Raw genomic sequence first — 17,264 nt, 5'->3', positions numbered from 1 at the left:
CAAAACAATCAAAGGTGAAGACTGAGAAATTTCAAAGTATAATCATGGCTCCAAAGAAGAGATATAAAAATACACACACACACACACACACACACTCACACACACACACACACATACATACAGACACATACACACACGCACACACTCACACACACACACATACACACACACACACTTTAAAGAGGTGGGAGATTCACAGGTATGGCAAATTTCACATATTTCCAGACTTATCCTATCTGTCAGTTTTTCTTATTTTTCTCTCTTTTTTTTTTCAAAAAACTTGTTGGTAATAAGGGATAACTCTCTTGGAGGAAGAAAATTATACGGGGGGAAATTATGGTGATGTAAAAAACAAAGATCAATAAAATTTTATTTTAGAAAATAATACTCAAAGGAATTTATGACTGAGAATCAGTTTCATACGTCAGGCATCTAACTGCTTCATAAGATCTTTAGAAGCTATAAATATGTAGGAGGATTATCTGTGTACCCATGATACCACAAACTTTGAAACAGAATAATGTGACTCCAGAGACATACAAACATTTAAAGCACAATAGGGATTAACCTGGAGCCCTGAAGGATACCAGAAGTAACTTAAACAAAGCCAGAACAATATGCCCCCAGGGAAAGTATCTTAGGTCACTGAGGAAAAGAAGGATGAGAAAATATCCAAAAGGGTCAAAGGTTAAGCTAAGTTTAAAAGAAAAAAGTACAAGTCAAATCTTTTGAGTAGAAGGAGCTTTGGGAAATTATCTAGCATATTTCTCCTTTTCTTGATTAAGCTAAGCTTGATCTTTTCTGTTTTAGTTCTTTGACAAACGCACCAGGTAGCCAGATTCTACCACTCCTTTAAGGTCCATTTCCTTTTCCATGAAGACTTCTTAAAACACTGCTCTCTTCCTGCCTAGATCTGAGCCATATATTTTGATATCTTATCACATTTAATTTATTATATTGCTTTCTGTTCTTTCTCTAATTGTTTAATGTTGCAGTTTCATATGTTGTATCTCAAAATGAGTTCAAGTTTCTGCAGATGAGGGATTTCTTTTTTGTCTTACAAACCCACCTACAACACTGCCAGTCATACAGGGATTCATCAAATGCAGTTAGAATGGAAAATTGAACAACTTTCACTAAATTGGTCATATCTAATTAAAATCTCCCCAGAGGAACTTGAGGGTCTGCCATCAGAAAAACTGACCGCCATCTTCTAGAAGAGCCATATTCCACCTTGAAAACTTTCCAAATCTGAGCAAGTCTTCTTTGCCTCAGTTTCCTCAGCTTTAAATAGAAATGCAGATAGTGCCTTCCTCTTAGATTCATTGTGAGGAGGAAGCAAGATATTTGTGAAGTCTTGAGCAAAGTACCTAGCACATAGTAGGCATTTCATAAATGCTTATTCCCTTCCCTTACGACATGCAGCCTCTCAATGTTTCCTTCCAAGCCCAATTTTATTGACCTTTAACTGTCTTAGTGGCCTTTCTCTTAATTGTTTATATATTATTTATATCCCCCCTTAAACATGATCCTGAGAACTGGATACAGCCCTCTAGTGGTTACAACAGGTATGCCACACACACACACACACACACACACACACACACACACACACACACACACACACACACACACACACACACACACAGCTAGCTTCAGACGTCCTAGCACTAAATTCTTGCTTAACTTAATTCAATTTACTTCTGAGCATATCTCCAAGATTACGAATCTGCCAAGGCTATTTTAAATTCTGGTCAGTGGCTCTTTCACTCTCCGTAGTTATGTAATTCAAATTTCATCATCCTCTACTCTCCCCTTTCCTGTTATTTTGAAAGATGCAGTGGTCCTTTTCCCTGACGATCCCTAACTTGTGCCCTTGATGTCATACCTTCCTCTCTCTCCTAAGAACTTGTTTCCCCCAGTACTGCTTCTTCTACCATCTACAAAAATGTCTAGATCATTCCTGATATATTATTTTTAAACTCTTCATTTTACCTTACCATCCTCTAAACTTCTTTTCTATATTTCTCCTCTCACAGTTCAACCCCTTGAAAAAAAACCTGCCTATGCTTTTTATCATGCACTTTCTCAACTCCCACTCACTACTCAACTCCCTGTAATCTGACTTTCAACTCCTCACTCAACTGAAACTTTTCACTCCAAGGTCTCTTCACTGCCAAATTCAGTGGTTTTTTTCTTCAGTCCTCATGCTTCTTAATCTCTCCTCAGTGCTAAATATGTAAGCCACTCACTTCTAGTGGATGTATTTTCCTCTCTGAGATCTTTTTCCTGAATTACCTGCTACCTCTCTTACCACTCCTTCTCAGTCTCCAATGCAAGAAATACATATCTTGCTTTCCATGTCTGACTGGTTCACAGAATGGGGGCATAAAAACTTTTGATCATGGGGGAAGTAAAGTTAGTATTTCTTAAATCTAGCAAATATCTTACTGACCTGCTATATTTAGAATCAGATGAGAATAGTTTTCGTTTTAAGAAAATTACATCTTTTTAATAATATTATAAGCAAATTAATTTTTATTGAATTTTATGATCTGAAACTGTTATATTGCATTCCAGGCCTAAAGTAAAATAATTCCCTTTCTATTTTTTTCTTCCATAGCTCTCTTTTCTCTTCCAGATGTTTTCCCATGTTTTCCCAAGTGCTCTCATTTCATTTATTAACAAAAAACATTTTAAATTCTTTTTTTTAACTCTTGTTTCATCTCTTTCAGGAATTACAGTTGAATTTTTGCCCAAGTTGTGTATTTTCTAAGGCTTTGCTTATAAAGATGTTTTGGAGTCATTCTCTTCTGTGTTTGTATCTCATCTTGAGCTTTCCTGCCTCCACAATGGCTCATTATGGTGTGGTTCTTTTGAGTTTGTCCATTTTTCCAAATTACTTCTTGACTTCATACTTGATGTTATAACTGGCCTCTTCCTTCTGAAGGGAAGACATGCATTTGTCCAGTTGCTGTTTTCTTGGCGTATTAAGTATTAGGTTATTTTAGGCTCTCAGGAACAGGCTGAAGAATGTAAACTTTCAATGCTCCAAAAGTGGTCTGATCCAGGGCAAAGTCTGATTACTGCCACCCTGGTCTGAGCTCTGCAAGTTCCTTAACTACAATTCTGCCACATTTCATGTTCAAGGAGGTGAGACCTCCTCAGTTGGTCTGCAATAACTAATAATAGAGTCTAGGATAGACATGCATCAGGCAATGAAGGACACAGTGTGTGAAAGCAGATACTTGGAAGAGTGACACACTTAACTTTATCAAAAGCCAGTATGGAAAGAGAATGAATCCTCAAATTCACAGTATGGCATTAGGAAAAAACACTAAAGTTAAAGAAAGAACTAGTTTCTGTTCTGAACTGAGACACACTAATTTTTTAAATCAATACAAAAGCCTTCACTTACCCTCAACAAATTTATTATAAAATGAGGGTTTAAAGATATGATAACTACAAAAATTCCTTTGGGTAACCAAAAATTTGTGATTCTTAAATTTCAAATATTCCATTGAAATATCAACAATTAACTAGGTGAACTAGGCTAAAGTAGCCTTCTTACCATTTGAAATCTAATCCATCTTTCACTCTCTCGGAAGTCAATTAAGTACAAAAGCATTAATCAAAAGTCTTGAAAATGCATTCAGATCCAGGCTTTGCCAAGAATGAAAACCTGATTCAGTATAAACATAATGCCTAAAGTTCCAAAATCAACAAAAAGAATAACTTTTTATAATTTTATTCCGTATTAGAATTCATTTTTTTACATTTATGTCAGCTTTCTGTTGAATGTTGTTAGCTATACAGATATCTAAATACTTAACACATATGAAGGAAATGAGTAAGCAATTTGTTTTTTACAATGTATTCCTGGAAATCGTGGCAAAAGAGAAACAATTAAAAAGTGGGTTAATCATGAATGAATGAACTGTTGTGTTCATCTGCACAAGTATGTTCAGTGCCATTCCCAAAAATTATTAAATAGGGAGGTAAGATCAAAATAGGAGGTATTTATCATACAGCATTGAATAATTTGAGTGATGAAATATGAAATAGCCATAAGCAAGGACTACCTGTCCAATAAATGCAGATATTTTTACAAATATAAATTTTAAAGTGAATGCCACATTTATAGAAAGGTACTAAGAGAAGCATAGCATGACTGCCATTTTTCCCTTCAAAGAGCATGACAAGAAGACTGAAGAGTTATTTTAAAAATAAAAGAAAGTCTTTGTGTTACCACTTAACCAACTGCACTCAATTCTACTTTTAGTCAGTTATCAAGTCCTAACACTGAAAACAAAATAATAAGGTCACTCAACATTTAATGGATATAATATTGGCAAAGCACTTTGAGGTCTTCTAAGGAAAGCTAATCTGAAAACACAGAGCAGACTTATTGCTTTCCATGCTTTCAATAACTGGACAACAATATAAGTCAAATATAATAGAGATTGGAGATCAAATAAAATGACTTCAGATAAAATGGTTTTTTTTTTCTTTTTGTTTTTTGCTTTTGCCTAACTCACTTTAGTAAAGTCTGACCCCTTGTGACAGCATTTTGGGTTTTCTTGGCAGAAATACTGGAGTGGTTTACTATTTCTTTCTCCAGCTCATTTTCCAGGTGAAGAAATTGAGGCAAACAGGGTTAAGCGACTTGCCCAGATTCACACAACTGTAAGTATCTGAGGCCAGATTTCAATTTAAGAAGAAGAATCTTCCTGACTCCCAGCCCAGGACTCTACCCATTTTGCCACCTGGCTGCCCAGTTCCTAAAAGCAAACTGACTATCAAATGGCAGACTAATTCATTAAAAGCTATACAGAGTTCTACAGGGCAGAGAGTGACTGCATGAATTCCCAGTAGAGTTGCCTGGTACCTAATCTGGACATTATCAGGAGAACCATGACATAAATGATAATTTAGCATACTCTTACTCCTGCAAAAGAATGAATGGTAGATTTGGAGTCAGAATGCCTGGGTCCTTCCCTCAACTCTGCCATTTACTGTCTGTGTGACCTTGGAGGCCTCTCTTGTACTCAGTTTCATCATTTCTGGTTGATGAAATACCTGGACTAGATATCCTCTAAAGTATTTCCTTCGATATATAATTCAATAGGAAACTGAAAGGAATTTTCTTTTTATTTTTAGTATCTCAAGCCTTCACTAGATATCACCCTAGAGACAGGGAAAAGTCTACAATGAAACAAACTCAAATGAAACAGCTGGAATAATTACAATTTAGGTATAAGTACAGCCTCCTTTTTTTCCTTTTTGTTAACTTAAAGTCATAGGAATCAAAACTTTACACACTAAAGAAACATAAGCATGCACTAAGAAAATATTTAAAATAATCTTTAACTAACATTCATGCTAATAACCTGATAAACAGTCTGCATGCTTATCACAAAATCTAAGTATATATGATCAGCAAAGATTATCAATATCAATTCTGCTGAATGATGATAATCATAGGCACTTCAAATGTTTGCAGAAATATTTTAGGACTTGCCCATGCTACTTGAAAATATAATTCATTCATAAATGTTGGTAAATATACATTTTTAAGAAGCAATTAAATCAAAAGACTGAGTATTTATTGAGCCCTTACTGTGTGTAAGTTTCTCTGGGGATTGGAAGTAGTATCATAAAAGAGCTTAGGCTGCAGCATCAGCATAGATAATGTGTACAGAATTATATGTAATTGATTCAGATTTAATCTTGAAATGCATCAGATGAAGATAATTCAAAATGGCAGTGACAGCATCAGTGTTTAAATAAATTTTTCCATCTTCCTGACTTTCTCACTTCTGGTAATTAGTTGTTCAGGTAAGAAACCCAGCAAAAAAACCCTGAAAAGTAAAAGTGCAATGACTCCATTTAAAAGTCCAAAAAGGGACAAGCTTTCTTAGAAAAGCCCGCTGAACTATATGTTGAATTGGTATCTGGCAACAGCAGTCATCTGGAAGGTGAAACAGACGAACTTTGGTTGAAACCATCAGGATTCTAGTAAGGTATGCCACCTGCAGATCTGCTGCCCTTTGGTTTCCTTCATTTCTCGCCAGTGGTCTTGTTCCTCCTCTCCGCTGCTGTTCTGACCCAGTGAAATCCATCCAATCATTTCTTTGCGCTTCATAGTACGCCGATTATAAATTGAGATCATTAAAGTGACATCAGAAAGCTGAAAGAGAGCTACCTGGAAAACAAACGTTTCCTTGTAAATGGGATTTGGTTGGCCTCTTCTAATGGATGTCTTACAACGAGACATCTCGTGGCCCACAGAGTTAAGAAGAAAGAGCTTCCCATAAGTATCTGTGACAGGAAAAAAAATAGGGGAGGGTAGAGAAAAGAAAAAAATATTAATATCTGTCACTCATTTGTTGCCTCACTACCTGCTTGTCAGCTCATTCAAGTTTTCAGTAGGTCCCTCCTCCCTTTACATTGAGAAATAGCTTCATGCCTGATAGGTACAAATAAGTTAAGCATGTAGATTATTGGGGAAAATTTTCTTGATCTTGACAGCTCAGTATGCTGTAATGAGATAGACACCTTCTATAAGAATACATTCAAGGAAAACTATGGGAAAGCATTCATATATCCTTCAAACTCTTGTACACATTGACACTAGGGTCCATATTTGTATACATTTTGCTTGAAAAGGCATCTTTCCTTTTCATATCTAAAAAAAAGATAGCTAGGTATTAGTGCACAGAGCACTGGACTTGGAGTCAGGAAGACCTGCATTCAAATCCAGACTCAGATATTTGTTAGCCGCATGACCATGAGAGAAGTCATTTAACCCTCTGTTTGCCTCAGTTTTCTCAACTGTATATTGTGAATAATAATAGTACCTGCCTTCAAGAGTTATTGTGAGGATCAAATGAGAAAATATTAGGAAAGTGCTTGGCACAGTGCCTGACACACAACAGGTAGCACTTAGTAAATTTTTAACTTCCTTTCTTCCTTCCTAAAATACATTAGAAAAAAAGCTTTTTAATTGCTAATGACTGACTCAGATTGTGAATAAAGCCTATTCATGTTCCCAACTATGCTTTCCAAAATATTTGAATGATGGGCAAGCCACTTCAGATCTATACAAATCCTATCTTGAAATAGGACTAAGTCCATAGAAATCTATACCTAGGAATACATGCTATATTTCCTAGAGGATAAAGGAGAACTGGGAGATTGTTTGGCTTAAAAAATAATAATGATAATAGGCTGGTGTAGATATGTCTAATATTACAAATGCTGGAAAAGAAGCTGTCTCCCTGTGATCATGTCTTGCTTGCGAGCCTGAATAAAGCTAACAATTATGACACCTCTTTATCTCTAAACATTTTTTCTGGTATCCCCTGAGATATAGTTTTTTCAAGGCCTCCAGATTGCTTTCTGTCATCATGGAACATTATTGCTACGATAACTGCACTCTACTTGAGGCATTTCCCACAGTGGTGTTTAGTAGCCATATGACTTTGGTCAAATCCCTTCCCCTCTTTGGTCTCAGTTTTCAAATCTATAAAATGAATCTGAAAATACCAGCTTGATCTGTCTTTGTTCCATAGCACAATATTTAACGGTGATAAGAACTCCTTATAAAGTTGCACCCATACAGAAATGAAAAAGGATCCAAAAGATGTAAAAATAGTGTACTATTTTTCACCTTTTCCAGAATAGAACATCGTAAAGGATGTGTCCTCTTGGACAATCTATCACACTTATGCTCACCTTGCCTAAATGTGAGGTTTCAAATTTCTATTAATTACTGGAGTATTTTGCAATGTTTCTCACTAGCTTAATGTGAGAGCTGTTCTTTCAAGAATCAGTGTGTCAGGGTGTTTTCCCAATTCCATCATCCTATAAATCCCATTCAATGTAGGCTGCAAGTTGATTCGTGTTTATTGTTCACTCTCCTACTGAACCACAATTCTAACTTTTAAAAGTGTAAATCCAGATTTCTGCAATTTTCTGTTCCCTCAAAGTGCCTCTAAGAAAGGAAATTACAACCTGCAGCTTTCTCTCTGTGTTGATCTTTTTTTTCCTATTCCCATTTGATGTGCTATTTTATGCACTTATCTGCTGAGAAACGCAAGGTGTGAAATTACACATCAGGTGTGAAAACACTTCTCTGTCTCAAAAGCAGGGCTCTCCACTCTTCACACTGCTCCACAAAAAAAAGCTGTCAAGAAACTGACAATTGGAAGGCAAACTGTGAGGTTCCACAGCTGCCCAGCTACATAATTCTTACAAGAAAAGTTGGATCCTGGGCCCAAACTTCTCATGCGATGGTGCTGCCAGCATGACCTTAATGACTGAAGTTGACCCCGTGAACAAAAACTGCCCATTAGACAAAGGGAGTAATTTCAGGGTTTTTCCTGTCACATGATTGTTTTCTGATTATGGAAAAGAGTGGCTTAATACATAACTAAATTTGCTTGAGGTGAATTGTAATGTGTCACAAAGTGCAGGAGCAAAGATAATAATTTACTCAACAATCCAGACACCTAAGTACAGAAGGGGGAAGATGGGCCAAATGCTTCCAATAGGCCTCATGCTAAAATGAGCATTTTGTCAGTAGCAACAGGCCTCATGCTAAAATACCATAAGGCAAACCTGCCCATGCAGCATTTGGACAGCTTGTGGGCCTAGCTTTGGACAGCTGATCATTGACTTCAGTGCAGTAAATTTGACTGTTGAGTTTTAGTAAACTCCCACTCAATTCAAGTCAATAGACACATATTAAGCACCTACTATGTATAAAGCATTGTGCTAGACACTGGAAATATTCTAATATTCCAATGAATTTGTGATCGCATCCACCTGAGTACCAAAGCTACATGTAGACAGGACATAGGGCTTTGCCACGGGCACTGGCATCTGAGGAGGTGTCACTGTAGTCCTGAAATCCTACCCTTAAGTGAAATTTGGGGAGAAGAAAGGGCTGGGATAGGGCAAAGGAGATGGAAAAAGATATTCGGGGAGTGAATAAGCCAGTCCCTTCTCCTGACACCAGAGCACCTACTGTAGATCTATCCCTCCTGGGCCTACATGCCTTTCCCAGCTTTCAAAATCTATTTCCCCTCCTACCTCTCCCCACATCCTTAATCCTTTCCTGCTTAGCCCTAGACATCATCTTCTAAATGCCTTCTAAAATTCCTCTTCATCTTAGATCTTTTCTTCTCCTTCTATCTATCTTCAGGTGATCAGAGAAACTTAGTTTTATCCTGAAGAAGCTATGTTTCTTAGGGCCTTCTTTAAGACTGGCTGGTCTCAAAAATCAGGATACAGGGCTAAGAATAGGAGTTGCCATATTCCTTGCTTCCCACTGCTATTTTGAGTTGCTACTGCCAGCCTATCATCACTATCCATCCCTTTAAAGTTCTCTGTGTTCTCTCTAAATGTTTGTTCTATTATCTGTGGATCTTTAGGTTACTCTCCCTCTTCTGCAATAAGTACCTAGCATTTACCTCAATCTTCTTCTCCAGCAAAATGCTTGACCCTTTGATTACCCTGGCTGCCAGGTGCAACTTCCATGACTTCTGTCTATTCTTCTTCAGGCACACATAGAAGTAACACACGCTTTATTATTCGTCCACTCCCATCACCACTCAAAATAATTTGAGAGACTTCTACAGTTATCCCTTCTACATCATGACTTTCCCCATTGTAGTTTTAACATATCATATGTTGGCATAAGAAATGAAATGGGAATTTGGAGGGAGTCTTGCAGAAACTGCAGATATCACATAAAAGCCAGAAGACAACATGGAAAAAGTTTGGAAACTCAGAAATGCAGAAAATATATGTATAGTACTGTATAATATCAACATATTTTGTGTTTTAATGTCATTATAATTCAGATTTCTCTGGTCTAAAAAGAGGGCCAAAATATTTTATGTAGATTTTCCAGATCACAAAGGCACAGCACCCCAAACTCCCAGGATGTGGAAGGAATAACTATGGTTACAATTCTGATGAATGTTCCTTCCAGTTGTGCAGATTGCCACTTCTCCATGTTCGGCTATCTAGTCTGAACCTCCCTTTATATCAGTCACAGTGGAATCATTCAACATGCCAGGGTCTTTATTCTCTTTCTCCCGAAGTGTTCTAATTATACAGGTGCCAAGCATGCATAGTATCCCTCACTTTTGCCTAAAGAAGTTACTGCCCTCAAGGAGCAACTGTGACAAACTACTTAATCTCTGTTAGCTTCAGTTTCCTCACCTATAAAATGGGGAACAATAACAGAAACTACTTTACAGGGTTATTGTGAGGATCAAATGAGTTAAGCTATTTAAAGTGCTTGTAAATCTTAAAGTGATATATAAATATTAATTATTATAAATTATCATCATTATTATTTTAATATTAATTATTATATATAACAGTATAGAGAGTACATATCTATAGAGAGAGATGATATATTCTATATATAATTATATAGAGAATAACATCATTCTAATATTGATAAAAATCAATATATGGAAAAAAGAGTGTCTAAAAATTCTAGTTAACTTAGTGTTACTACATATAATCAATTTTCAAAAAATAAAAATATACCATATTAAATTTATCAGATACTTAAGTATCTTACATTGCCTTTGGGTAGTGGTGTTAAAGTGGGCCAATATTGACTTAGAAGACTACAAAATTATTTTTAAAATAATAGAATTTCAGAGTTGTAAAGGACCAAATAGAGGTAGTGTTGCCTAACCTACACTTGAAAAAGAATCCCTGCAACTACTACCACCACCACCACCACCACCACCACCACCACCACTACTACTACTACTACTACTACTATTACTACTACTACTACTACTACCATTATTAATTGATATCAATACCAGTGACCCTAAGACAGAGGTGCCAAACTACAGCCAGCAGCTAAATCTTAGAAAACTGCCAATGCTGTCAGGAACCAGTTTAAAATATAATCAGGCTCTAGCTCTTGCCCCATATCCCATAAAATACTCTGTAAAAAATGACTCTAAACAAATTCTAGAGCAGAAAAATCCACAAAACGACAGAGTGAAAGAGATTTATAGCCAAAGACATCCTGGAAGGCTGACAGGAAAGCTCTATGGCACCGGGCTCAGAGAGGAGGGCAGCTCATTCTGGGTCACACCGCAGGGACAGGATGGGAGCAGGCTTCAGGGTACTGAACCACAGGTAGTAGCTGTGGTTCCCAGAATTTTCAATCCACAAATGCCAAAAATATCTTCAAAGGTCAATAAGAAAGCTCTTTCACCTGGGTGAAAGCCCAGTCCAGCCCCGGCCCTGGCCCCAGGCACTGGCACTTTGGGAGACCTGGGAGAATCAAGCAGCTAATTTGGATCTCATCCCTGAGTGGTGGTCCTGGGGTACCACCAGGAGTACCTGGCTGGAATGGAAGAGCTGGTGCTGGCTGTGGAGAGGGAATCCTACTCACAGTTCCACAGCAGAAAAGAGTGATTGTGGTTGCTCACAGACCACAGCACAGGCCAGGAGAGGAATAAACTCCTCTCCCTTGATTGTGCCACTTTGGAGGAACTGAGAATTTACAGGTCCGTAGAGTGTACCCTCCACTTGACAAAGGACTCAAAAGTCAAGAAACTGACTGGGAAAATGCCCGAAAAGGGGGGAAAATAAGACTATAGAAGATTACCTTCTTGGTGAAAACATATTTTCTTCCATCCTTTCAGATGAGGAAGAACAAAGACTATCATCAGAGAAGACATCAAAGTCAAGAGAAGTGGAGGAAAAACTGGAAAGGGAAATGAGAGCAATGCAAGAAAATCATGAAAAGCAAGTCAACAGCTTGCTAAAGGAGACCCAAAAAATGCTGAAGAAAATAACACTTTTAAAAACAGACTAACCCAAATGGTAAAAGATCCAAAAAGCCAATGAGAAGAAGAATGCTTTAAAAAGCAGAAGGGCCCAAATGGAAAAGGAGGTTGAAAAGTTCACTGAAGAAAATAGTTCTTTAAAAATTAGAATGAAGCAGATGGAAGTTAATGACTTTATGAGAAACCAAGAAATTATACAACAAAACCAAAGAATGAAAAAATAAAAGACAATGTGAAGTATCTCACTGGAAAAACAACTGACCTGGAAAACAGATCTAGGAGAAACAATTTAAAAATTATTGGTCTACCTGAAAATCATGATCAAAAAAGGAGCCTAGACATCATCTTTCAAGAAATTATCAAGGAAAACTGTCCTGATAGCCTAGACCCAGAGGGTGAAATAGAAATGGAAAGAATTTACTGATCATCTCCTGAAAGTGATCCCAAAAGGAAAACTCCTAAGAATATTGTAACCAAATTCCAGAGTTCTCAGGTCAAGGAGAAAATATTACAAGCAGCCAGAAAGAAACAATTCAAGTCCTGTGGAAATACAATCAGAATAACACAGGATTTAACTTCTACACTAAAGGATTGAAAGGCTTGGAATATATATTCCAGAGGTCAAGGGAGAAAGGCTTAAAATCGAGAATCACCTACTCAGCAAAACTGAGTACAATACCGTAGGGGAAAAATGGAATTTCAATGAAATAAAGGACTTCCAAGCATTCTTACTGAAAAGACCAGAGCTCAATAGAAAATCTGACTTTCAAATACAAGAATCAAGAGAAACACGAAAAGGTAAACAGAAAAGAGAAGCCTTAAAGAACTCATTAAAGCTGAACTGTTTACATTCCTACATGGAAAGATGTTATATGTAACAGGAGACCTTTTTCAGTATTAGGGCAATTAGAGAGAACATATATATATATATGTAGGTATGTATGGGTATGTATGTGTGTACATTATGTATGTGTAGGTATGTGTATGTACTTGGGTGTATGTGTGTATGTTCATATATGTATGTATATGTGTGTATATATATATACATGTATGCACAGACAGAAGGCACAGGGTGAGCTGAATATGAAAGGGAGAATACCCAAAAAAATAAAATTTACTGTTGAATGGAATGTACTAGGAGTAAGAGAAAGGGAGAGGTAGAATGTAGCAAATCATCTCATATTAAAGAGGGAAGAAAGAGGCTTTTACAATGGAGGGGAAGAGGAGGAGAGATAAAAGGAAATAACTGAACCTTACTCTCATGAGATTTGGCTTAATGAGGGAATAACACACACTTCACTGGATATGAAAATCTATTTAACCTTGCATGAAAGTAAGGGGAAAGGGGATAGGAGAGGGAAGATAATGGAAAGGACAGTAAATTGGGGAAAGATATAATCAAAAGCAAACACTGTTGTGGGAGGACAGGTCAAGGGGGAGAATGGAATAAATGAAGGACAGGATAGGACAGAGGAAAATGTGCTTAGTCTTTTACAACATAACTATTATGGAAGTACTTTTTATTGTTACACATGTATGACCCATATTGAATTGTTTCTTTTTCTCAATGAGGGTGGGTGGGGAGGGAAGGAGAGAATGTGGAACTCAAGGCTTTAACAATGAATGCGAAAAATTGTTTTAGCATGCAACTAGAAATCAAGATATAGAGGCAATGGAGTATAGAAATCTATTTTGCCCTACAGAAAAATAGAGGGCAAGGGGGATGAAAGAAGGGTGGGTAATAGAAGGGAGGGCACACTGGAGGAAGGGAAAGATGGGATGCATGCTGTCCTTGGGTGGGGTGGGGAGAATGGGGAGAAAATTTTGAACTCAAATTCTTGTGGAAGTGAATGTTAAGAACTGAAAAATAAATAAATAATATATTAAAGAATAAATAAAATAAAATTAGACAATTTCTAATAAAATATACAAAATATTTGGGCCTCAAGCTAGAATCTGAATAGCAGGGAAGCCCATCAGTTTAAAAAGGTACTTTTAAAAGCTAGTATGAGTCTTGCTGCATTTTAGAAATAACCTGGTGCTTGGCCATTTGTTCTCAGTCTCATATTAAGCACACCTTAGTAACTTCCCAATGAACTTATCCTAGTATTTTGTTGCAGTATATTTTTTTTGTATTTGTAACAGTTTCTCTTTTCCTCCCAGTTTGATTTAGTTATTTTTTTCTTTTGCTTATTAAAAAGGCCATTTCCTCACTACTTTTCAAAGAGTCCTATTCACTCAGTGGGCACTTCCTCTGAGTAACCTGGCTCTGAATACCTGAAAAGGTCTAGCCTAAAAAGGTCAAGGTCTCCCATTGCATCCTGGGCTATCTCCAGTCATCCTGATGAATATCTGGTCACTGGATCCAGATGGCTCAGGAGGAGAAAGTGAGGCTGGTGACCTTGCACAGCCCTCCCTCACTCAAAACAGTCAAGTGCAAGTCATGTCATGATGTCATAGTCTTCTTCGGCAATGAAGGATGAACACAACAACAACAACCTCTAAGTTTCAGGTACTTTGCATCTCCAGCAAAGGAGATACACTGCATCCAGTGGATGTTTAGTAATTTTTTTAATGAATGCTTTGTTTATTAAGCCTATTATTTCTCATATATAAGCTACCGGTTTTATCATATTTTAGCTGTCTGATTCTTCAATTTATGTTCTCATATCACAGTCCCTTACACATAGTATGCCCTTAATTAATATTAAATTCAGCTCTACCACACTGCAGAAAGGCAAAATTCTAAAGGCATTCCCAAAAAAACATAATCACCTTCATACAAGTATAAAGGAGAAACCACTATCCAATTGACATATTTCCCTATCAACCTGAGGAAAATATTGCGTGTGTTTGTCCTTCATTTTTGAAGAGGAACATTATAAGGAAATTATAGGATCAAATTGAAAAATCTCCCTAACCAACCAATAGGATGTAGGGAATTCCTATCAAATGGTTGTCTAAAGAATCAGCCACTCTTTCTTGGAAGTCTGTAAAAGTTAACTGATGGTTGTCTTTGGGACTCAGCTTTTGAGAACTCAACCTTCTCCTTTTTACGTGTGTGTTCCTATAAAATGCAGTAAGTGAGAGAATGGGAAGTTATTTCTCTTACGCCCCCTCTTGTAATTTTCCTCCCCCAATACACACACACACACACACACACACACACACACACACACACACACATACATACACAAAACCCACCACGATGCTACAAGGGTTGTGGGTGTAGTTTGTCTTTCATTCCCAAAGAACACCATGACATCAGGGAGATGATGACATGGCTTGCACTGAATTGGATTTGAAGACAGGAGGACTGTGCAATGTCACCAGCTTCACTTTCTCTTCCAGAGCCATCTGATCTAGTGGCCAATTATAGATCAGGACAACTGGAGATGACCCAGAAGCAACAATGGAGACTTATACCAAAAGTATATGATTGTGGAAGATGTGTTTGCATGTTGCCTGAGAAGGAAGTGCAAGGACATTGTTTCAGAATCTTGACCCCCCCCTTATAGAAGAAGCAGGATTCTGAATTCCCTGAGCATCACGATCTCAAAACCTAGCCTTCTAGTAAAGAAAAAGATTGCACGGTAGCAGCAGTCTTGGGAATTACCTCGGTTCAGGAGTTCCTGAAGTCAAGGATTGTGGCAATGGATATTCTAGTGTTCGTGATGAATTTTGCTCCACAGAGAAAGACATTAGTTCAAATACCTACTTCGTGGCAACCTATTCAAACACTATAGGTCTGATGGAAGGACATTTTCCTCCTCAGTAAGCTATAAAATATTTACCTTCAATAGAGTGTGAGGACTGAAGACTCTGCATAACAGGATGGTACTCAAAGTCATGGGGACAATGTGAAGAACTCTGTGAGAAAGAGAGATTGACCAAAAGGATAGAACATTTCCATGACAGTAACCCCAAGTTAAATTCCCTCAGAAGCTGGGGAAGAATTAAATGCTGTACTTCAGGGCTTCAAGATTGTGTATTTGTTCACGGACTTCTAATTCTTTGCACTAATGATTCTATTCCACTTCTAATTTTTTTTCTAAGTTTGTCTTGTTTCATTTCTTCTAGGTTCTCTTGTAGTTCCTACGTGTAGTATAGTTACTCTTTGTTTCTGGGTTTAACTTTTGGAGCATCTCTTAACCATAATACTTTCTTATAGTGTTCAATGTGTTCTTCTATCAACTCAACTTCAACATCGTTTCCTGATTTGGGATTTTGCACCACAAAAGGTTTTTCTTCTTTTGTCTGTGTTCTTGGACGGGGTTGGTCTTGACCTTGATGTTCTGCGCTCCTAATACTGACTTTCCACCTACCCTTGTATGTCTATACATTTGTAGATTTCAGTTTCCCCAGGATCAGCCAGAGTCAGAGCACTGTGTTCTCAAATCAGTGCTGTGGACTTTCAGTCTGTCAGATAATCCCAGATAGACTACTGCTGGCCCTTAGCCTGGTGTCTGTTATCACAGAAGTCATTTTTCTTTGAATCTGGAATCCCACTAGAGCTTCCTTGACTGATTACTCCAGGTTTCCTGCCCCTAGGAATACAGCACCATAGGCTTCAGATGCTCTGGAGCATATCTGGTCAGAGTCCTGAAAGGCTTCTGACTTATTTACTTGAGTTTATGCTGTCTTTCCTGGTAGGCTCCATTTTCCAGTATCTGAAGGCAAAAGTTTTGTTGTCTATTGTGAAGCTGTTGTCTATTTTGTGAAATTCTGGTCTGGAGGAAAGTTTACTGTTGTTTTGTTTTACATGTCTTGAATCATGATTTGATCTGGTGCCCTTTTTAAATCTTAGCTTGAGTACATGTGAGAAAGCGAGGCTTCTCTTTGACCTTCCATACCATCATCTTGGTCTTTCCAACTTTATTAAGTTCATTTGAATCTTGAAATGCACTTAGTAGTTACACCAGATGGTAGATGTGCAAAGGAGATTGAGATAAATAGATACTTTGCAAATCTTAAAGTGTCATATAAAAGTGAATTTTTATTGCTACACTAGGGCCTACAGAAGCCGGGATGTGATGGTAAGTGTTTAACAACCAGTTTTCTGAGGGAGGGAAATGTACATAGTACACTTTTAAGTTTAACCTGAATGATTAACATTTTCTCCATCATTTTCTTAAGTTTAGACACTTAACAGAACAATAAATCAAGCCCTGATTTGTAGCATTTGCTAACATCTGAGATATAAATGCTCACACTGTAGATTTACCAATCAGTTTAATGAGCCAATCAAGTTGGCTCTAACATACCCTTGTCCAAAGGTATGCTGTTGTTTCTAAATCCAAACGTGAGTTTATTTTCTTGTCACTTCTCTCTTTTTCCTTAAAATCAAAAGGAATGAAAGGTATGCAGTAGATAATTTGGTTAATTAAGTTAATTGTGCTCCTATAATCAAAGTTTTGTTTTTATAAT

At 37.3% G+C, this 17,264-nt stretch overlaps 1 protein-coding gene across 1 annotated transcript in view; it reads right to left on the bottom strand.

The window, feature by feature from the left end:
• Window positions 1-2,520: 2,520 nt before the first annotated feature.
• SYT16 (synaptotagmin 16) overlaps window positions 2,521-17,264 on the bottom strand; it is a 320,395-nt gene continuing 305,651 nt past the window's right edge. Inside the window, exon 7 of the mRNA XM_072629411.1 lies at window positions 2,521-6,321. Coding sequence (XP_072485512.1) covers window positions 6,008-6,321 — 314 coding nt within the window. The 3' untranslated portion in view covers window positions 2,521-6,007. The remainder of the gene's footprint in view (window positions 6,322-17,264) is intronic.

This window comes from Notamacropus eugenii, chromosome 1 (assembly GCF_028372415.1).
Source record: "Notamacropus eugenii isolate mMacEug1 chromosome 1, mMacEug1.pri_v2, whole genome shotgun sequence".
NCBI lineage: Eukaryota > Metazoa > Chordata > Mammalia > Diprotodontia > Macropodidae > Notamacropus > Notamacropus eugenii.
The sequence above is the reverse complement of the archived record's forward strand: the minus strand, read 5'-3'. Positions and strand labels throughout refer to the sequence as shown.